Source organism: Stegodyphus dumicola, chromosome 8 (genome assembly GCF_044657685.1).
Source record: "Stegodyphus dumicola isolate Sdum_Otavi_A_Nest chromosome 8, ASM4465768v1".
In the NCBI taxonomy this organism is placed as follows: domain Eukaryota; kingdom Metazoa; phylum Arthropoda; class Arachnida; order Araneae; family Eresidae; genus Stegodyphus; species Stegodyphus dumicola.
This window is the reverse complement of record NC_140775.1, coordinates 165,989,439-166,013,014: the sequence shown is the minus strand read 5'-3', so window position 1 is coordinate 166,013,014 and position 23,576 is coordinate 165,989,439. Positions and strand designations below refer to the sequence as shown.

The 23,576-nt window shown below is 37.3% G+C and overlaps 1 protein-coding gene across 2 annotated transcripts in view; it reads left to right on the top strand.

The window, feature by feature from the left end:
* LOC118180849 (cGMP-dependent protein kinase, isozyme 2 forms cD4/T1/T3A/T3B-like) overlaps positions 1–23,576 on the top strand; it is a 203,725-nt gene that overhangs the window by 92,601 nt on the left and 87,548 nt on the right. The window contains exon 1 of one of the 2 annotated variants that reach the window (XM_035349903.2): positions 7,467–8,557. The exons of the other annotated variant lie outside the window; for it this stretch is intronic. Coding sequence (XP_035205794.1) covers positions 8,151–8,557 — 407 coding nt within the window. The 5' untranslated portion in view covers positions 7,467–8,150. Of the gene's footprint in view, positions 1–7,466; positions 8,558–23,576 lie in introns of those variants that run through there. 2 annotated transcript variants of the gene reach the window in all.

Here is a 23,576-nt window from a genome sequence, read left to right as displayed (position 1 = left end):
GCTTATGGTACTAATGCTGCTTTAAAAAAATCGTTTTTCTTTTTGTAGTTATTGGTTGATATATAAACATATTTGGGAATTAAAATATATAATACTTTGTAAACGCATGTAGTAAAATTTAATGGACACTAGAAAGGGAGAATGTTATTGCATTCATAATTGTCATCATTATCACATTCAGATGAATTTATCAAGGTCCATGTCCCACCTGTGGTTGAATTATTAACTGAGTGATTAACAATTAATTATCTGTTAAGTGAGTAATTAACTAAGTGAATTATTAACTGAGAGATAGTTCAACTGAGCTCAAATCGCAGCGTGAGTTTAGCTTGCTATGGTTTATTCAATTATCACAAAGCACGCGAGGGCTATTTGCCTAAAAGGAGGGATGCCTTCGTGGAGGACTTTCTAAAACAAATTAGCTCATATCCATTTGGCTGCATAAAAATTTTCGTGTTTCTTTTTTTTTTTTTTTTTTTCCCTCAAAGGTATCATACAATTCAGTTTCTCTTAATATGTCCTATGCGGAGACATTCTTTGTGTACGCTGCCATAATTCAAAAAAACGAAAAAAAAATATACACAGGAAATAAATCTCTTAAGTTGTTTATTCCAAAAAAGTAAAGGACAAACTAGAATGACGATACTTATCCTAAAGCAAACACGCTGCTATTGCTAATTATAAAATCCCCCCCGTTCAAATTTAATAAAAAGAGAACTAGATTTCCGGTGAGTATACCTACAATTTCGTGATGCAGATATTCTCTAGAAATTTTCTCCAACTTTGCAAATGCCTCCCCCCCCCAAGGTTGCAGCTTTACCAGTGGCCGAGCGGTAAAGTCGGTGAACACTTGTACTGCCGCCCAACCGGGATAGAGGTTAGCGACACTGAGTGCCGTACCGAAGGGCCCGGGTTCGAATCCCGGAAAATGCATGGATATTTGTGGATGTATAGTGTGTGTGCGACATGGGAGCACTCTAAATATGCAGGGAGCCAAAAGTTCTCTCGAGAAGTATGGGAAGAGAGGTGGGTGACCCCTGGAACCGTCACCCCGGGTTGCTCACCCTCAAAATTGCGGGCAGAACTGAGGAAAGTTGTACTGTCACCTGTATGGTGCTCAGTGCTGTTGCCAACGGCAGACGCAATCTTGCACTCCTTGCCACGATGAATTTCGGGAGCTTGTTCTCATGTCACTGTCAGACTGGTGAGGTAAGTCACAACAACCACACTTGTACTTCAATCTGAGCTCGATTCCACACGATTAGGCTGGCTGCATGGCCATTTTCGCGCTTTTTTTCGCTACGAGCCAGTTTCCCTTAGAAGGTCCTCCACAAAGGCATCCCTTCCCTTAGACAGATAGTCCTAGCATGCTATGCCATAATAAAATAAACCAAACCAAGTTTGCAAACGTCGTGAATATCGAAACGCCATGAGGTGTGTCATAAAGTAGAAGAAATAAATTTATAAAGAAGTAAATAAATTTATAATTATTTACATGCAAAAATGTAATTTTTCTCTAAGCGTCAAAGAAAAATGTAATAAATAAAAGAAAGAGGATAGTTTTTCATAATTTATTCCCGAATTTCGTCCTTGGAAAATTTTCGAAGTGGGGACCAAAAGGAAACTTTTAGTTTTGTGGACTGGAAAGTCTGAATTCTTGCCTGCTGGCTCATTTGCTTGTTTTTACCTAGAAATTGTAATTTTAATTTTAAAAATTACATTTTTAATTGTTTTAACTTGCCACGGTATTTTAACATACTGCTTATCTTTACAAGGTGCACCTTAATTTGAAAGTTTGGAGCCCGAGTTTCTTGAGACTGATTCCAAAGTAACATGGCAAACACTTTGCGGGTTGTAACGTAAATATTGCTGGCAGCATTAGTTTGCAAGGCATTACATTTTAGTGCTGGATTTTTCCCGGTTTGTAAACGCCTACTGACACTCGCTCCTGTATTAATTACTCTGATGTCGTCCGCATCTTGCTTGTGCATGTATAATCGATTCGGGATGTGTTAAGCTACCAACGACATTCCACAAGTTCGGACTGAGGCACGAGCCTTGTAGGCAGTCTATATCTGTGAAAATGCCTCCATTTGTAGTGTCTCTTAATTTTCTGTGTGACAAATACCTGTTGATTATACGAAAGACATCCTGCTGATTCCCAGCTATTCAAATGAGACAAGTGTATCTGTCCACCAAAGAAAAGCGAAAACCTCTCTGATGTCAAGCAAGATCATCGCAGTATACACTGGTGTGCAAAAATTAAGGACGAGACGGTTTTTTCAATATAACTTTGTACTAAAGCTTTCCAAATCAACACATTTAATACCGTAAGATCCCCAATACGTAAGGACATGAGTAATGTAAGCAACACTTACTAAAAGAGAAATCAGAGGGATACAAAGAAGCTTTATTGAAAAAGTAGCATGGAGCGCAATGCGACTGAAGGCCGAAACATCCCTGTGATGGGTGTCCAGCAAGAAACATCCGGTCTTTAATAGGGGATATGATCTCCCCTGACTGCTAGGCAGGTTTCACAGCGTCTGCCCATGCTGACAATGAGGGTGTCAATGAGTTGTTGAGGCATTGCTGCCCATTCGTCTTGCAGCGCCAATCGAAGCTCCGGAATCGTTACTGGTGATAAGGTACGAGCTGCCAAGCGTCTGCCTAGAAATTCCCATACATGCTCGATGGGATTGAGATCCGGAGATCGTGCCGGCCAATCCAAACGTTCAATATCCTCACTCTCTAAGAGCTGTTCGGCAGCTACTGTGCGATGACATGGTGCATTGTCGTCCATGAAAAGGAACTGCGGACCCATAGCGCCTCTAAAAAGACGCACATATGGAAGAAGAATCTCGTTACAATAACGGGTCCCGTTGACTGAACCTGCGGCGGAGATGTGAAAGTCTGTACGACTACCAAGCATGATGCCTCCCCAAACGAGAACACCGCCACCTCCATACCTGCCCCTTTCAATGATGTTCGAGGGATGATTGCGGCTTCCCCGCTCTCTCCAGATGAGTATGCGATGAGAATCGCTACTCAGACTGAATCTGCTCTCATCTGTAAAGAGTACTCTTCCCCATTCATTGTCTCTCCAATTCCGGTGTTCCCGGCACCACAGAGAACGCCTTCTCCGGTAGGCAGGCGTTAGAGGTATACACCGTACAGGGCGTCGTGCAAACAGACCACCACCGTGCAGTCTTCTTGCCACCGTAAAACGCGATATCGGTCGTCCAGTCGCCTGTGTCGTGTGTCTAGCGATTTCTCCCGCTGTCTGCCGCCTGTTTCTTCTGGCCTGTAAGGCAATATACCGGTCATCTGCGGGTGTGGTTCCTCGTGGACGACAACTACTAAACCCCCGGATAGCAGTTCCTGTAGTTTGAAATTGTCTCCAAAGTCGTGAAACGATGCTGTGAGCAATTTCGAACTCTGCAGCCACACTTGTCACACCGTGGCCTTCCTCCAACTTTCCAATGATTCGACCTCGGGTAAAAGCATCCAGATGTCGTCTAATAGATTGATTATTCGCCATTTCTCGCTGAGGCAGCAACTCGGTGTGATTTTAACTGCTATACGGCGTGCAATCTCTTTGCCAGAAATACTAATCTTACACCGACAACATGCTTTATACTACTCAGACACTCCCCCATTACGTCTACCTGCATATCTGCGCATGTGCTACCGTACATCACCTTACTTAATCTCCTGATTGGTCTTTCTGTCCGCTCTGCCTCTTCGTTCAGCTGATATGCTAATTTTTCGACTTCGTCCTTAATTTTTGCACACCAGTGTATTTGTCCCTTGTAAGACGACTCTCTCTGAGTTGGGCGGCGCGTAATTCACTGAAAGTTCTTCTTTGAAGACGATTGGACGGAGATTTAGCATCTCAGTTCAGATCGTGCTGCAGCCTTTCCAGAATATATCTTTCAAAAAGCTATGTAAGATGGCAGTCCTCGTGGAGGAAGCAGCGAACACGCTGCTATTGCTGTATGCTCGGAAAACTGGTTTATGTCCACGTTACCTATGGGGAAAACCATGAAAATTCCCGTAATGCCATTCCGTTCAAGGGAGCTCGAACTCCAGACCGAACTACCAGTATTCAGCGACTTACGACTCAGGCATTACTGGGTCCGAACACCCTGAGAGCAACTGTCTCCTAAACACGTTACACATGTGGGTAAACTGCGAAAACCAACTATGCAGACAGCGCGTTCCCTTGAGTTCGAACCCAGTTCGATGTACTAGTATTCAGCGATCTTAACCACTCGGACGTTGGTTGCTCAAGTACTTGGGAACCAAAACACCAAAAGATTGGTGAGGATTGAAGCAACTCCCCTGAGGATTAGGTCTTGAGGAAATGTAGGAGAAAGTATCTTTCATGTATCGTTGAAATGTTCTTATAAATTCCTTCATGTTTGTTGTTTGCATCGCCGAGTTTAGGTGGGAAGTGAAGATATAGGAATTGCAATAAAATTTATTCATCAGCTAATACCTCATAATATGAGGCTTAGAATAATATTTCGTTTGTAAACACTCACTAAAAACGATTATGTAGACATCTATTAGGGGTGGGAGTTGTCTCAGCCAGATGTAGTGTTATTGGAGAGAGGCTGAGAAGTTGCTAAACATTCGTTGTTAGACTCAGTTTGAAATCCCCGCTAGCAGGCTGGCTCCAAGGACATTTTTGTGTTTTTTTTTTTTTTTTTTTTTCCAAATGTAACGTAGACACGAGACAGTTTTCCTCGAATGATTTTCCACAAAGGCATCTTTCCTTTTAAAGAGCAATCTGAAATATTTTGCCATAATCTCCCTAATCCAGTCCACTCCACCATTGGCAGTCCGCCAGCGGTAAAATCGCTGAATACTGTTAGTTCCGATCTACGTTCAAGTCCAGGTGAACGGGTTGGCTGCTTGGGCGTTTATGTGTTTTTTCCCTATGTGTTTGTGTATACGAGCCGGTTTCCTATAAAAGTTCTCCACAAAAGGTATACTTCGCGTTAGGGAAATAACCCAATGTGGTTTGCCATAATAAATAAAACCAAACCACCAATAGCAAATGGATAGCATCCAGTTTGATTTTTTACTTCCTTGTAAAAAAAAGTAGTAAAAAGGAAGTATTGTAATCGCGGAAAGTTTCAGGCAGCATATTTCAACGAAAATATTCATTTTGACCGCTATCGAATGCAATTGAACGATGTTTTTGCGTGATATCTGTACGTAAGGACAGAATAAAAGACTCGTTTCCTTCAAAAAAATTATAAAACTGCTTTAAAATTAATTCTGAAGAGAATTTTCGTGGCGTCTGTACAAACGTATGTACGTACGTACGTATCTCGCATAACTCAAAAACGAGTAGCCTCAGAACGTTGAAATTTTGTATATAGGACTGCTATAACATGTAGATGTGCACCTCGTATTTTGGTTGCAATCGGCCGCACCAAACGTATATAAATATATTTATAGATATATCCACTCTGTTACCCGGCTCAGTCATTTCAGTTTCTTTACTCTTATATGTTTGTAAATTGTACATTTTTTGCTTTAAAAATGATTGAATTATGTTGTTTTTATCTTCCGGCTAAGGTTTTTATGCCTTTAGTTAATCTGTATGGAATATTTTTAGAATTATCAGCAATTTTAAAGTTGTTTATGTGCCGCTAAGCCTTTTTTTTTATGGCGGCCATTGATTGTTTACATTTGAAACAGCAGAGTAGTGGATTTGTTGCCAATCTAGAGAAACTTAGCTTCGCAACAACAAAGATAACGCCTTCATTTATTATTGCCAATTAAATCATGCTTAATCCTTTTTGGAATTTTTTCGAGGAAATAAGTGTTTAAGATTTACTTCGTAATTTTTAATAGAGATATTTTGAGTTTTTATGTATTTTTGCCTTCTCGCGAAGTGAGAACTGAATTAATTGAAGGAGAAATACTCAATCGTGTGTGAAAAACTGTTTCTTTTTTGTTTTGTTTGCTTAATTTCTTTTATACATCGTTCTAGCCTTTTTATAGTAGTTGAATAGAACATGTGGCAAGGATTAGATAATTCTTTTCTTTAAATGATATACATTTTGTGCATTATGAGTTATAATATGAACGAAATATAATACTGTTAAGTGAATCTAGCGCCAGAGTGTCGCTATGGTAAACAAATCCTAGGGTGAATTTTAAAGAATGCATTTATTCTATTGTGATTTATGCGCTGTCGGCGAAGTAGATTTAATTCAATCCAATAAGTTTAAATGAAATGCAAGAAAAAATGCGTATAATTTAATATTCCGTACAAAGAAGTCACGTGGTGTACACATCAGATTTTTTTATTATGGCAAAGCACCCAAGAGTTATTTACGTATGCTGAGGGATGCCTTCGTGGAGCAATTTTTAAGGTATACTGGTTTCCATCTACTTTCCCTCTAGGGAAAAATCATGAAAACGTTTCAGCTAGCTTGTTCACCGATATTTGAATACAGGTCGAACTACCAGTGTAGCGACGACTTTGTTGCTCGGCCGCTGGTGAATCCTGGTAACATCACGAATACTGGTAGGTTAGACCCGCGTTTGAACCTCAGCGAACAGGCTTTAGTCCTGGAAGCTCTCATGATCTTTCTCATATGGAATGTATATGCGTAAAAAATCTTCGGCGAAGGCATTTCTTTCCTCAGCCATAATCTGTTTGGCACCACAAATGGCCGAGTAAGACCACTGAGTAGTCCTAACTATAACTTCCCATATCGAAATAAGAATATTTCGATATGGGTTTGTAATAATGGCGAACGGGTTGGCTGCGTGGTTGGTTTTTGTCACATTACATGGTTTTCCCCATGTGTAATGTGAAGTCAATTCTCCTTAGAAAGTCCTCTACGAAGGCACCCTTCTCCTTAGGCAAATAGCCCTTGCGTGTTTTGCCATATATGAATAACTTAACTATGATGTGTTTTGCCGTAATTGCTTGAGCAGACAACAAGCAGATAGATACTCATCACGAAATTCATCTTCAAAAGGAACGCGTAATTTTAACTAAAAAGAAGTGTTATTTCGAAAAGAAGCAATCAATAATACAAGAAACATGTTCTTTAGTTCGTTCGAATATTTACCCATAAGATGCGGATTTGTATGAGGTAACATTTCTCCCTTTTGTTACTGCTGAGAATATAATTTCATTCTTGCAGTAACTTCGAATTTTCTGTGGATATTAATAATTTCATTTATGAAATTTATCCATTTGTTTTAAATGTAAAAAGTGTGGCCGAAAATGTTTGTGTTGCATGGCCCAGTGTCAGCAATACAGCTTCCGAATGTTTTCAGTTAAAATAAAATAATAAATAAATAAGCGTGGGCGGTACGACGTGAAAGAAAAAAAATTGTGAAGGCGAAACGGTTGTGAAGACTGGCTCGTTTTGGCGGGGTTCTACCCCTAAATTTGGCACTGCGAAACGGCGACCAAGTCTGCAACCGCCTCTGTTGCTTCATTCTCCAAAAACCGAAGAATTTGGTGACAGCAATTCTGTGTCCCTCGTAAACACACTTCGCTAAATTCAGTCAAGTTGTGAAACTCGTATTTCCGGAAAAAATGAATACTACTTTTTTATTTTTTGCTGCCAAAGAATAAGTATTACATTTCGTTCTTGTGGAGTGGATTAAATTTCTCAAAAACAGACGAATTATTTTGCACTTTTTTCATTTTTGTATGAAATTTTGTGACGTCTAGTTTACTTTCATCAGTTCTGAAAATGAAATAGGATGATAAATTGGCCTGTAGTTTATTGTAGAAAATTTCCTTCTCAGGTATTTAGTGCTTGGTGAAACATGGATTGCTTCTGTTTTTAAAAATGTTTCAGTATTGCCACTCCAGCTGAGTTTCAAATCCAAATGAGATCTTTATTCGTGCTCTGATTCAGAAACAAAGAAAAATCGTCTGCGGCGTTTAAAAATACTTTTATATTCCATCTGCTAACACGCGACGCGATGACCACGACTAGAATAAAGCTTGGTAATAATAAAAAAGAAAGACTTCTTTCTACTCGCAGATGAAAGAGAAATTGTTCTTTCACGACAAGCACGGTTATTGTCCGTTTTATTAAAAACCTTCTCTTGAAGCGACGTACTTGAGGTCTTTAATTTGCGCTCTTGAAAGTGTGGGCAATATGGCGGAAAACTTATTGCAGATCGCCTTACAACAGAAAACATACGAGCTTCGACAGCGCGATGCTCTTATCGAGGAGCTCGAAATGGAATTGGAGTCAAAAAATAAACTTATTGTGAAACTTCAGTCCGAACTAGAGAAGTTCAAGTCGGCCATGAAGCCGCTGGTGAAACAAATGTCTCGTCAGATGTATCTCTGGAGTTCTGGTGATGAAGATTCACCATATTCTGAAAGCAGTAGTAGTAGCAGTAGTAGTGAATCTGAAAAGGAAGATGAATTTTGTAATGGTGACAAGAGATCGTTGTCAACTGAGCAAACGAGGACCAAGAGGCTTGCAATTTCGGCGGAACCCACTTGTGCGGAAAGGATACGTAATCTTAGCCTCAAGAAAGTTCCAAAGACTCAAAAGTAAGTTTCAGATTTTGTAAAGGGAAATTATTATTATTATTTTTGTAATTTTCATTGCTGCCTTTAACCAGGTGCTGAAGACATACTTGTTTGATACCTGACTGATAGAATAGCCGAACGATGTAATTTTCGAATTATTTTCAATGATTTTAGAAATTCGCAGTTTTTGTTAATTTTAGGATTTAATTAAAATTAATGTAAATGAACGGCATTTTATAATTTTATAATTTCTGGAAATCTTTTGTGCTAAGTTCTATAATGACTAAGAACGCGTTAATGAATTTAATTATTCATAAACATATTATAAACGCGTTGTATTATAACATATTATAAACATATTATAAACGTTGTATATTCATAAATATACAACGTTATTTTTTTGTTTCCTTTGAAATTGTAGCATTTTTTAAAGTTATTGAAATTGGTATCGAATATTAACCTTAGAATTATGAAGGAAGTAAAAATGATATGTTATATATATTTTTATAATTTTAAATCGTTTCAAAAAGGCTCTAGCCCCCCCCCTTAATTGAAATATATGGATGTTTAATTTTCTAATTAACTAAATCTGGAAAAAATTATTGTTTTCAAATTTCAACCTAGATTTCATGTCCTGGCAAAATATAAGTTTTTGCAATTCCACTTGCGAAAAATACTTGTTACAATCCTTGTGCGCAAGCGATCCAAATAAAGAGATGCTCAGCTACGCTTCGAATAGTTAATAATTTCTTTATTAAATAAATGTAAAGCGGTTCCACAAAGCACTAATTTATTATGAAATAATTTCATAATAAATTTCAGTGTATCAAATGGCAGAAATAAAACTAATAAGTATTATTTCTGCCATTTGACTTTTTAAACATCGCCTTAAACATATCATTTACATTCTTTATCTTGTATTAATAGAGTATAATTTTTAAACTGTACGGTTTTTCGTATTTGTTACACTAAATTGGAGTTAAATTCCACTAGATCAGAGATTACATCTCTTCTCTACTATTGAATTATTAAGAATCTGTATGTATGTATATTCGTATGATCCTCGCATTGCAAAATGACACTTCATATTTTGAGTCCACGACCCAAGCATTTGCAACTCGAAGCTAGAAATTTGTATTTCGAATTTGGTTTTGATTTATTGCATTTTATAAGAGTTTAATCAATTTCTAATTAACAGCTTCAACGTTATGAAAGCGAGCAGTGTTGCCACTGCTCGAAACAAAACCTTTTTTTTATTTCCTGCGCGCCAGATTATTGCCAGTCTGCTAAATGAAATATATTTATCTTTCAATTTTAACTAATAAAGGAAACTATTTAAATGTGTTGCCAATGCCTGAAATAAAATATTTTTGTCATCTACGCTGCATGTAGTCATTCAATAAATATAATCAATCTGTTATTGATTAACAAACCAAGTGATTTAAAATCGATAAACTCAGTTCTTAAAAATTTTTGTTTATCTGATCGATTTAAATAAAAATGCATTAAAATTTTTAAAGGTGTCTAATTAAAAATATTAAATATTTTTATAGAATTACACCAACTATACTAATTTAAATCATTCTATATTTTTTTCGTTTTACGAAAACTGTTTTAGACCACAGTTTTTTTTAATTTATTATTTTTATATTTTTTAATTTTAGAACTATTAGTCTATAGACTGAAGTTTCTAGATTTCAATTTTTTTTTTTTTTTTTTTTTATTCTTCTCTCTCATTTTTCTTAACATTTCTGTGCAGCACTTTTTATGTATTATGAGGACATTTTGACTGTATGTAGGCTAATTTTGATTTGAAAACTTTTACATAAAATTTCAGAAAACATTGAAAGCACAATTTTAAAAGTGAAGCGCCGTTTATAGTGAACCAACGCAACATGCCAAAACGAAATTAATAGCCCTTCTGGGCAAATTTTCCCTGTGGGCTTAAAAAAAAAAAAAAAAAAAAAAAACAATATTTTGTTGAAAAAATTTTCAGCCCATCGGCTGCTTTTCGGAAATGTATGGCAGTTCCTTTGTCTACATTTTTAATTTAGTATATTTTCCATTGCAGTCATAATTATAACTAGTATAATAATCCAAATTATGATCGAACTTCAAATCAGATTTGTCAATGTGTAGTCTTGAATTTGCGTCGCTATGTGGCGCGTAAACCTCCCAGATTTCCGTACCTCAAAGCTGGCAACTATGCGAGGGAGAGGAAGCTTTTCGGGATAGACGCTTTAGCTAAAAAATGATACAAGAACGTCGTAATTCATATTTTCCGCTTCTTTGGGAATACTTCGCCACTGGTATTCACCGAGAATATTTTAGTGTGGGTACTACCCCACGTTTCTTCATTAGCTCTCTTAGACAGACACATAATGATCTATATTGCGGGAAGAAAATACGGATCTAGTCAAGGAATAAAAAAAGGGGAGGTATGACAGTGGGAACATGTCCAAAAATACAAAAGTCAATGAGTCTAGTTCCCAGGTCAATGCTCCTGATAATAAAGATACATAGATAAACCATTAAATCAGGTGATGTCTGACATTATCTCTTGATTGATGAGCTGTAAGGCAATTTCTATCTCTTTGGCAAGATTTTCGACATTGTATAAAACTTTATAGGCTTTTCTGAAATTTCTGCTACGTATGCAATACAGCAACAAATTTAAGCACTTCCTGCGTTCGAGAATAAATATAGTGAAATGTCTAACACCAACATCCAGCAGTGACGTTGCCAGAGCTTTTGTTAGCCTCGCCGCCTCTCTAAGCGCACACCAAAAAATCTATAAATGTCAAAACGATATATACGGAATTAAATAACAGCTGTTTGTTCATTTGGTGAATTCAAATTCTAGCATTCCAAAGGGCTGTTTTACTTGGTTTTCTGTTAGCAAAATTGTTGCTGACATTTTCAGGAGCTTGTTTCCCCATTCCAGTTACTATTTTGAAAAGAGTATAGTTAGATTTCTTAAATGCAAGATGTTTAGGTTTTAGGTGTTTCTTAACCGACTTATGCTTAGGAAAACGCTTCTCAGAACGAGTAAAACTTAAGTAATTATGATAAAATTTTCAATTGTATGTCGCTTGGAACTACGTTCTGGCGTCTGTACTTTCCAATAAATTGAAAAAATTCAAAGCGAACATTGTTCCATCTCTCGGTTTCGTCTTCTGACGCAGTAACAGAAATAATTCTGATAAAAAATAATCTAATAAAAATTCTGATGTGTTTCTCTGTCGATGATGAACTGTTCCGTATCTATATTGCAAAGCATTTTCTCCCTCTTTACTGCTCGCCTTCGTGATTTGATTGGTAATCGAAAGGTCCGGATTTCGAACCCGGTGAGGGTATTGCACATTTTTCATGTTTCATGCTTCGAAAAATCTAATGTCTCTACAACTGGCGCTCGAACTAAAATGTGGTGAACAGTAATTCGTCACCACCAGGATTTGGCGATTGAGTCCCCGCCTCCCAGTCGCCCATCAAGTGGAGGAGGATTTAAGTATTTTCCATCCTTAGCGCGACTTTCGTGGGTGATTAGAAGCATATCCGGCTGCCGATTAGAAGATCAGAATCCCGGACAGAACATTGCACATTTTTCATATCTCTTGCTTTGGAAAATGTCTGTACAGTGTGACTGTGATCATAATTTAATTGGCATTTGTATTTTCCATTTAAAAATTCCATTAGAGTAAGAAGGCGTAGCAAATACAATGAACTGCCACAATCTCTTACTAATTTCTTTGAATACCGAGTCTAGTGTCGCCCAGACGGTATTGTGGTTAGGAGAGCCTACTACGGTACCGAAGGTCCCGGGTTCTAATCCCGGAGAAGACATGGATGTTTGTAAATATATAGTGTCGGTGTGGCATGACGGCACTCTAAATATACGGCGAGCCAAAAGTCCTCTTGTGTGGATTGGTGGAAGGGGCATGGAGGTAGGAAAGGAAGGAGGGGCAGTCGGCACTAGAAGTGAAGCACTTCTTTGAAGCTTGGGTCACCAGATGGGGTGTTCTTTGTTTACATTCAGAAGCTCGCTCTACACGGTTCTGATAGTATTTCGACACACGACAGTTCCAAACAAATCGAAAAAGGGACACTTTTGCATGAAAGAAACATTCATAGTGTGATGGATAATAGCAATTTGTATAGTTTAGTCACATTTACGCAAAAATCACATCTTGGTTATTTTTCGATAACTAACAACAGCGCGATTTTGATTATGAATTTGTTTTATAAAATTCTAAGCAGTTGAACTACAAAAATATAGATTTTAAGAAAAATGTTATGCTTAAAGAATGAAAAATACCTTACAGTACATTTAAAATTGTATACGTCTTTCGATACCCTTGATAGAGTATTCGCTACTTTTATTTTATTTTCCAAACGCCAAAATGTTTTAAATAAAACAAATTTTTTTCACATCCATATATTATTGTTGCATATTATTGCAAAAAGCATGCCTTTGGCAAAATACATAAATATTCATTAAATTATTTATAAATGTATTTGAAATGAAGAATTTATTCACTTATAAACAACTGTGAAAGTACTGTGAAGAAATCTAATGATTAAATGTATCTAATTTATACTCATTATAAATATTATCTAAATATATAATAACATTAATATTGAATTGTAAACATAAATTGAAATCCTGTCGACAAATACGTTATAAAACTATTTAAGCAAGAATTGTTCGTATTGGAAAGCAATCTGGTAAAAGGTATTGTAAAGCAAATGCTATGAGAGGCGCACTTAAGAAAGTAATAAAAGAGTTTTGGAATGTGTATTGTTGAAATGAAGGGTAAAAAAAAATCTGATAAGTATAATTAAAAGAATTATTCCCCTTACAATTTATAATAACTCAGTTACAAGTTTTAAATAATACTTAAAAAAAAAAAAATAAAAAAAAAAATAAAAACCTTATTTTATTCTCTTTCACAAATGTTCAGAGAAAGTCAAGTACTATTTAAAGTATTTCGCTAATTCCTAATAATTCTCTAATTTAAAATGAACTGAATAGAGCATTAATTATAAACTGACTTACATTTTTCGATTTAAAAGATGCCTCAGAAGCCAAAAAAAAATGATGTCATATTTAAGAAAGTATTTTAGGAAGAAGCTCTATAATTAGAAAAGAAATAATGCATAATTTTAATATTAATAATACAATAAACTTTGATCTTAATTTTTGTACTTTAACCGAATAAAATCGAATTACCTTAATTTTTTTTTCTAATGTAATTAACGAAAACTTGTGAAAATATTTCATTCAAATTGAACCATTCTGAGAAAACTGTCCTGTGAAAAGTATAGCATTTAATTCCGTTCAGAATGAAATGTTGTTTAAAAATATGTTGTTTTCATATACGTAGGATTCTGAAGTGTTGTAGAAAAAGAAAATATATACATTTATATGTATATTTGCGACGTAATTACAAACTATTTACACCCGAACGCGTCAAATCCCATTGTTGATTTTTCCGATAATAACCCTATGTGCTATATCTGACTTCGAATCTAAAATTTTCTGAAGAACACAAAAACCTTATCTAAAACTTAAAGGTTTATTTAACTGGAACTTCAACACTGATGAAAACTTAACATCACAAACAAAAACTTAACATCTTGGGTGGAAAACATTCAAAGTGCTTTAAAGTAACAGCTATGCCGGCACGGTGAAGAACACTTTCCTTTAAAAGACAGAATCCATCTAGCCCTTTCGGCGTATATCTCCATTTCGCTGAATTCAGACATCCGCTCCTACGTGTTTTGGACTTACACGGCCAGGCTGGAACTGGAATAGGACTGGATCAGGACCGGAACTGGACTGGAACAAGACGGGAACCGGAACAGGACTGGATCCGCAACAAGACGGGAACCGGAACAGGGCGGAAACCGGAATCTCTCATCCCCTGGCTTCTTCCCGGGCAGGTCTATTCTGGCTCGAACTAAAAGGAACTGCGGTGCCACTAAGGAAAGCACCTCCTTTTATTGCCGGCGGTTGCCGTTACTACAGGCGACTATGCAAATATTTAACATCCTTCCACCTAAGGGGAAAAAAAAAAAAAAAAAAAAAAGAAAAAAAGAAAGAAAAAAAAGTGAACTTTCACATGAAAGTAAAACAATGCAAAAGAGCCTTAATATGCCAGTCTGTCCGGCGGAGTTACAGTTCTACCAGATCGTGTTACAGGCCTGACAGATTTATCATCTATGTTGAGTTTAAGTTCAGAGAAAGAATCTTGTTTTTCGTTCTGCAGCTTCACGGGTACATCATTTTGCGCTACCTCTAAAGGATACAGAGTTCGAACTGCTCTAAGCAAAATTCCATTTCGGGTCTTTACTCTTGCAAGCCGATTTATTCCATCAGGTCCTGGAAGTAGTTCTATGACACGACCAAGTTGCCAAAAAAGTCTTTTGTCACTACTACCGATCAAAACAATATCATCTAATTTAATAGTAACTTTCCTTTCAGCTCTTTTATACGAGACCTTGAGAATTCCCAAATATTCTTTACGAAATCTATTTTTAAATGCTTCTCGTACAGTTTGAATATACTGAAATCTTCTTTGTAAATTACTTGATTTAATACCGTATTTTATATCCCGCAAACTACTAGTTCTAATTTCTTTTAAAAAGTCGGCAGGAGTTAAAGCTTTAAATTCAGGATCGGAAGGAATTACTGTCAACGGTCGGTCATTAAGAATCGCTTCACAGTCACACAGTATCGTGTACATTTCTTCATAATTTAAACAAGCATGTTTAAGAACTTTTTTAAGGACTTGCTTCATCATTCCGATCAGACGTTCCCACCAACCACCCCACCATGGAGCACCAGGGGGAATAAATTTCCATGTTATCCGCTCATTGGCTGCCTGCCGATTAATTTGTTCAAAATCTATTAATTTGAATGCATTTGAGGCTCCTACAAAATTAGTTCCATTATCACTGTACACAGTTGTGGGTTTACCTCTTCATGACACGAACCGATGAAAAGCCTGAAGAAACACTTCTGTAGATAGAGAAGTCAGCAACTCCAAATGGACCGCTCTATAAACGGCGCATGTAAAAACACAAATCCATGCCTTTTCTTTGTTTCTCAACAATAAAGGACCACAAAGGTCTATACCCGTTACTTGAAATACTGCTGAATCATTTACTCGCTCTATTGGCGGTGGGGCTGATATGTGGTCAACAGGTGCAGCAGAATATCTCTTGCAAGTAATGCATTTACTCAAAACAGAACGCACCGTTCTTCTGCCAGATAACAACCAAAACCTTTCCCTTAAGGTATTCAGTATATATTGTACACCTGCATGTCCTTTCTTTTTATGTTCTTCCATAATTAAATTCCTAACTAATGGATGTTCTCCTGGTAATATTATAGGTGTTCTAAACTCTAACGTGTCATCTCTTCGAAACGCACCAGTTTTAATTCTTACAATTCCCGCATCATAAAATGGACTAAGAGTTCGTAAGCGTGCGTCTTCTATATCCTGAAACGATTCCGATTGAATCAAGCGAATAACAACCTTTTCTGCAAAATCAATTTCATCAACAGTGAGTTCACCTTTCCTTTTTTTCTTATTTCTGCAATTAAAGAAAAATCGTTGAATCCAACCAACAACTCTAACTGTTTTTCGATAGCTAGAAAATCGCTCACTCAAACTAAACCTTTCAGTAGACACTAGAGATGAAACCACTGCCTTTTTTTTCTCGCTGGCTATTTCCGCTTCATCAATTATAAATTCGGCACTCGGCCAATTTTCTTGGGATTTTAAAAGCCAGCTCGGACCCTCCCACCATTTTGACCGGGAGAGTTGGCGAACTGAACACCCTCTACTTGGAAGATCTGCAGGGTTAAGGTGACCAGGTATATGCCTCCAATCCTCCACACGTTTCAAAAGCCTTATTTCCTGTACTCTATTTTCTACAAATGTCCCCCATTGTTCTTCCTTTTTTATCCATGCAAGGACAGTAGTTAAATCTGTCCAGAAAAATATACTTCTGGCCTCAAAGTCTTTTAGAACGTCTGCAGCAAGACGAGATGCAATAGTTGCTGCTAACAATTCTAATCTTACAATAGTAGTTTCCTTTTTACCACAAGGGGAAGCTCTAGACCTAGCCTGAAGCAACTGGACTTTAACTGATTCAGGTTCTTCTACACGAATAAAAACTACTGCCGCATACGCTGCTTGACTGGCGTCACAGAAAACATGTATTGAACACTGTTTGGGCTGATATCGTATCCACCTTGGAATTTTAATGTTTTTCAAAAGAAAAATGTCTTTTACCCATTTCAAAAATTTACTTTTAATTTCGGTGTTAACTTCTTCGTCCCATTTTACTTTTGTTTCCCATGCACGCTGTAATAACATCTTAGGTAATATAAGGACTGGACATGTTATACCGATGGGATCAAATACTTTATGGGCTATTGCCAAAATACTTCTTTTCGTAACTTTCTCGAAACAAAGATTTTGTAAATTAGCAACATTTATTTGAAGAGTATCGCCTTGTCTTTCCCATAACAAACCTAATACATTCGCAATAGATTCTGTTTCTAAACTACAGTCGGTATATTCCCAACCCCGTAATTCAAATTTTCGTTCTGCCATAACATCTGAAGATACTTTCATGAAGCGCTGTAATTCATCTTCACTTCCAACACTTGTTACACAGTTATCAACATAGAAACTATTCATTAGTTTAACAATAATGTTGGAAGGATATTTTTCATCTGCATCATTTTTCTCCAAAATTGAATTTAAGTGATATTGAATAACAGCTCCAAGTAAAAATGGACTACTGGTTACACCAAATACGACTCGACAATGACGAAAATGCTTCAAGCCATCTTCACCCTTTATCCAAAGAAATCGGAGGAAGTTTCTGTCACTAAAATTCAGGCCAATTTGTAGAAAGGCCTTACGAATATCAGAAATCACCCCTATTTTTTCTTGGCGAAATCTATTTAAGATTGTAGGAATAAATGAAATAAGGTTTAATCCCTTTTCAAGACAATCGTTGAGACTCGGAGAACCCTTTACTTTAGACGAAGCGTCAAATACTGGCCGTAACTTCGTAGTACTATGTTCCTTAACAACGTGTCTATGTGGCAAATAATGATGGGGTAAATCTAATTCATTTACGGGTACTTCCTCTATTATGCCCTCTTTGAGCCATTCTTGGAATATATTTTCATACTCTTGGCGAAGATTATCTATTTCAAGTTGCCTAATCGTACCGTGCAACCTTTTAAGCGATAACTCAAAATTATCCGACAGGGTAGGGTGCCCTTCCAACCAAGGCAAAGACACTACAAAGCGGTCATCTTCTATTTTTACAGTATCAAGAAAATGTTGCCTGGTAGCCTCATACAATTCCAATTTAGTCTTTTGTTCGGATGGGTCCGTAATACCAAGCGAGTCGAGGGCCCATAAATCAGAAATACAAGCCTCTTTATTCAACATCGATGTAACTAAGAATGTTGAACCTTCACTATTCAACTCCCCGGTTTTTCCCATAACCGTCCATCCTAACTTTGTTTCAATAGCTACAAGACCGTTTGAAATTTGTTTACGATTCCCCGTTAATAATCGTCCTGCAACATCGGCTCCTATTAAAATTTCTATAGGTCCTTCTAAACGATCTGTTAAACTTATTCCACAGTCAGCAAGCTCTTTAAGCCATATTCCTTGTCCAATAGAAGGTATACTATTACAAATAACAGGCTGACTTAACGCATCAAAATTACAACTGTACGAGCCAGACGTACTAGATAAATGAATTTTGTAAACTTTATGTTCACACAAACTGGTCGTTGTACCGCCAAATAATGCGTGGCTAAGGTATTCCTTTACCGTATACCTATAACCCATATCTTGAGCTGCGCTTTGCAGAATATATGACCTTTGAGAACCAGTATCAATTATAGCTCGAGCCAAACGAGATTTTTTATCTCCTTTAATTATTACTCTTATTGTTTGCAGCAAAACTTTAGGAGACCTTGAAGAAATGTTGGCGAGTGTTTCAGCCTGATTTGGAGGCTGTTCCGTTGCCCTTGTCTCACTCATTTGTGAATGGCCCTTACATAGAAAAATATGATGCCTTTTGCCGCATGTAAAACAAACTGTTTTTAATCTACACCTCCTGACAGAATGTCCAGATTTCAGACACAGATAACAAGAGCGTGTCCTTTGGACCAAAACTTCTCTTTCTGACAACGATAAGTTACGCGCCTGAAAACATTCCGCAGAACCATGATTTATACTGGAACAAAATATGCAGCCTTTTCTCGCTTCATTAGAAGAAGTAAACAGTTCAGCTGCCGTAGGTTTTAAGTGAGGTTCTCTTATCTTTAAACCAGAATTTCCTTTCTTATTACCGTGAGCCAATCGATCGAAAACATTGAAAGATTTAGCTGCTAAAGAAATTCTTTCCTCACTTTCAACTTCACCGCGCAAGAAACATAAAAGGCGCTCAAGGTCAGATTCCCTTTCTCTTAACTGGGCGTTTTCGCCGGTTAAACTTTCTGATCCTTTACGCGAAAACCTAAGTCTCTCCCACGTTTTTAAGACTTCATTCGGCAATGCTGATTCTACTAATGGATATAATATCGCGCAATATTTGCCTCTATTTATTCCCAATATCTCCAAGGCTCTTAAATTAGATTCGAGTTCATCGTATAGTTTCCGCAAAGAGTGTGTACCTTGTTTTTGAATAACAAGGGTTAGCAAATCACGAATATAAATCTCCGTTAGTAATTCTTTGTTACCAAAATGCGTCTGCAATGCTTCGATTGCGCTCTTGTAACTATCGCCAGTTGGCGGAAAGCTTTTAACTATTTCCTCTGCAGGAGAATTCTTCTCCATAGCCTGTGCTAAATAAGCAAATTTATCATTATTATCTAATGTAGGATCTTTATCAATCTTTTGGAATTGCCCCCAAAATCCTAGCCATTTCTTCACGTTACCGTCAAAGATAGGCAATTTAATCTTCGGATAATGTAACATTTTATTCTGAATAAAGGACGGATCAATTAAAGTTACATTCGGGGTTCCAGAAGTAAGATCTTTTACTTTACTTTCCAGAAGTCTCCACCTATCAAAATATAATTCAGATTCATCTATTTCCTTAATAAGTAAAGTCTCATCTGTAATTTCTTTAAACATTAATTCTCGTATTTTCATTTCAGTATCAAACAAAACTTTAGCTTTCTCGGCAATAACTTTTATTTTAATTAATTTTTCTTCCTGATTAAATTTAGTTTCTTCATTGTCAAATTCATTACAAGCTTTACTGAATAGTCTTCTATATTGAGTTCTTGCTAATTTTAAAGCTTCCATGATTCAAAAATAAAAAAGTCGCTTACCTTGCAGACAATATCCTGTCGCTTGATGCCAAATGTTGATTTTTCCGATAATAACCCTATGTGCTATATCTGACTTCGAATCTAAAATTTTCTGAAGAACACAAAAACCTTATCTAAAACTTAAAGGTTTATTTAACTGGAACTTCAACACTGATGAAAACTTAACATCACAAACAAAAACTTAACATCTTGGGTGGAAAACATTCAAAGTGCTTTAAAGTAACAGCTATGCCGGCACGGTGAAGAACACTTTCCTTTAAAAGACAGAATCCATCTAGCCCTTTCGGCGTATATCTCCATTTCGCTGAATTCAGACATCCGCTCCTACGTGTTTTGGACTTACACGGCCAGGCTGGAACTGGAATAGGACTGGATCAGGACCGGAACTGGACTGGAACAAGACGGGAACCGGAACAGGACTGGATCCGCAACAAGACGGGAACCGGAACAGGGCGGAAACCGGAATCTCTCATCCCCTGGCTTCTCCCCGGGCAGGTCTATTCTGGCTCGAACTAAAAGGAACTGCGGTGCCACTAAGGAAAGCACCTCCTTTTATTGCCGGCGGTTGCCGTTACTACAGGCGACTATGCAAATATTTAACATGAACTCAATGGTAAATGACCCAATGTTTTGGTCACCACGTAGGGATCGCCGGTGCTTCAGAGCAGGGTACGGGAGAAACTTGTTTAGGGCAACTCCATCTTACTTCCTACCTCCATGGGAAGGGGAGAGGGGTGACAGACCCTGGATCCTCCGCAATGCTCTCCCTCAAAATTGGGGTGGAAGTCCAATCTCTCTTTGGAGTAGTCTCTGGCGACCATTGTTCCATGTAACATGTACAAGACTAGTGTAAAAACAGTTCTGTCAATTCAGTTTCGTATGATTGTTCAGTGCTTCAGGATTCTTCACCTCATTAATGGCCGTGTGGATAAAACGGCTGAATACCTGTGATAAATCCCAAAGCAAAGGCTGCATTCATGAACATTTCCAGGGTTTACTTTATATGTAATGCAGAACGCTGTTTTCATACATGCATGATATGAATATAAGCCACTACCCCTTCCTGAATATTGTGCGAGCTCCCAATTTTTAAACCTTTCGCGGAGAATTTTAGCCCTCCACGAAAACATCTCTCTCCACAGACAAATAAAATAAGTGAACTTTGCGTTAATTGAAGAAATCCTAGTACTTCTTTCTGCTCAGACATGTAACGTATATATACGACCCAGTTTTCCTTAAAAAGTCCTCCACAAATACATCCTTCCCCCTTAGACAGATAGTCCGCGAGTGTTTTGCCATGATCAAACAAACCATCTTTCTACTCCAAAGATCCATACGTATTATATTTAATAGTCTGGCGCCTCTCTAGGTACCTCACCGCTCTTAAAGGTTCCAGATAGTTTGGGCTTCTATGGAAGTGGACTTGTCTGAGAAGTTGATTGGTTAGAGTTTGTCAGAGAAAATTGTTTACAATAACAGTATGGTATATTAGTTTATTAACAGCATAATATTAATAAACGTAGAAGTAAGTAGTGAATAAGATAAAAGAGTAAACTTAGGCAAAAAAAATATTTTATGTATAATTTTTAGTGTAAATGAGTAATATTGTTAAATATGAAAAATAGAGTTTATAGGGAGAGTTTATCAGCACCAGAGGGTCTGTTACTGTCGATCCTCACTTTTGCGATATATCATTTTTCAAATGAAAATTCCATGAGTCTCACCGAAAAAACTTTAGAGAGGGATAGAAAGCAGCTATACGAGCAATATTCGTCATAGAATGCATGGTCGGAAACGCAAACGGCGAGCCACTACGTGGCATTGTAAATAAATGGTATAATAAGAGTCGGGCATCGCACCCACCGCGATCTCCGAATGTGGATTGCCGGGAGGATTGCTGGTTATACGATCCACGAAATTTCCAGGGGATGGATTGGTCGAGGTGGTCCCAAAGCTTGGCCACCAAGATCACCGGATCTCTCCAGTTTGGACTTTTCCCTGTGGGGCCATATAGAAAGCCTAATCTACAAGTGTTCCATTGAAACCAATATGGATCTAGTCGAAACCAGGATCGCCGTTCTTGTAGTCGATGTTCGGGATATGCCTGGTGTCTTCGCAAATGTGCGTCAGTCCCTATCCCGCAGGTGTGAAGCCCGCATTGAAGCTAGCGGAAAGACTTTTGAGCAATTTCTATGAGCATGTTCTCTTAATAAAATGTTTTCTGAAGTATCTCTTCTCATTCTTGTTTTAATTCTTTAAATATAACAGAGGGAAACCATCCTTTAACTTTTCACCACTTGCGTTCCGACCATACATTCTATGACGAATATTGCTCGTTTAGCTGCCTTCTATCACCCCTTAAAGTTTTGCCGATTTGTTTAGCGTCACCCTTTATATACGAGTACATATAGATAAAAAATGCATATAGGCATAAAGTGCATATAGGCAAAGTACATATAGGCATATAGTGATTCCTCATACCTAGTCTGCCAGTTGTTTCATATTGCTGCCAATAAACTGGAAACTAACAAACGATTTTTGAGTGAATTAAATTTAAATCATTTTTACATACAGCTGATACGTATTGTTAAGTTGCGGTTACCGTGTTTCATTCAAATCGCTAATCTGATCAATAAATTCAAATATATATATATATTATTTATTTGAAGAAACGTGTACATTGTATCAACTTTATGAGGTGGTATGACTGTCTAATTATCCTGAAACCTGCAAAGGCGGATTGAAAAAGTCAGAAAAGCTTTATGAAAAATTTTGCGGTGGGCACTCGACAGCGACACTTCATGGACTTAGTAGTCATCTGTAGAAGAGGAAATGTGCTTATTATTCTTTTAGGAGCTTAGTCATTGTTGGGTCCTTGATTCTAAGTGCCACTTCAGAGCCGAAACAACAGCAGGCACGGCTAAAAACGAGACTGCAGGAAAAGTTTGTTTTCACATTTTGGTTAAATAAAAAAGTGATAAAAAAAGAAGAGAAAGAGGTTTCGGAAATTAGACGTATTTGTTGCTAGGTGTGGTTTCATTGTCTTAACGAATTTTGTACATAGATAGATGATTTTAATGCAATTATATACGAAATTTTTGTATTTTTCTGTGCTATGTAACGTAAGAAAAATCTAAAAGAGATAAACTATGCTGGAAAACATTTAATGCATTTAACATTGAGTAAATGGGTTTGATGAAAATTGAGTAATTGAGTAAATTGAGTAATTTGATGAAAAATCGACAGAAGTCGCCAAACTTGGCGACATTTTGGTCCGGTCCCTATATCACTATAATAGGTATTGTATTAGGTGAATAAATGTAATTGACCACTATGTTAGCTGTAACCCTAATTCGACCCTCGTGTTGCCTTCCAGTAATTTCGAGAAGCCGAAAGTACTAGAAATACTTCGGCGGCCGGTGCAAACTATATAAAGGCCGGAGAGAGAGTATTTGCTCTTAGCTGTTCTTTTGTTGCGAGCTGATAGTTCAACGTGATCGGAGTACTGAGATATCTCCGGGTTAGTTTTCTCTTTAGATGCGCTTTGCGTTGTGTTGTGTTTAACGTTCTTAGCAGTTTTAAGTGTAATTAGGGATTGCATTATCATCGGACCTGTGTGCGTTCAATCTATTACGAACCCGTACGCACGCAACAAAT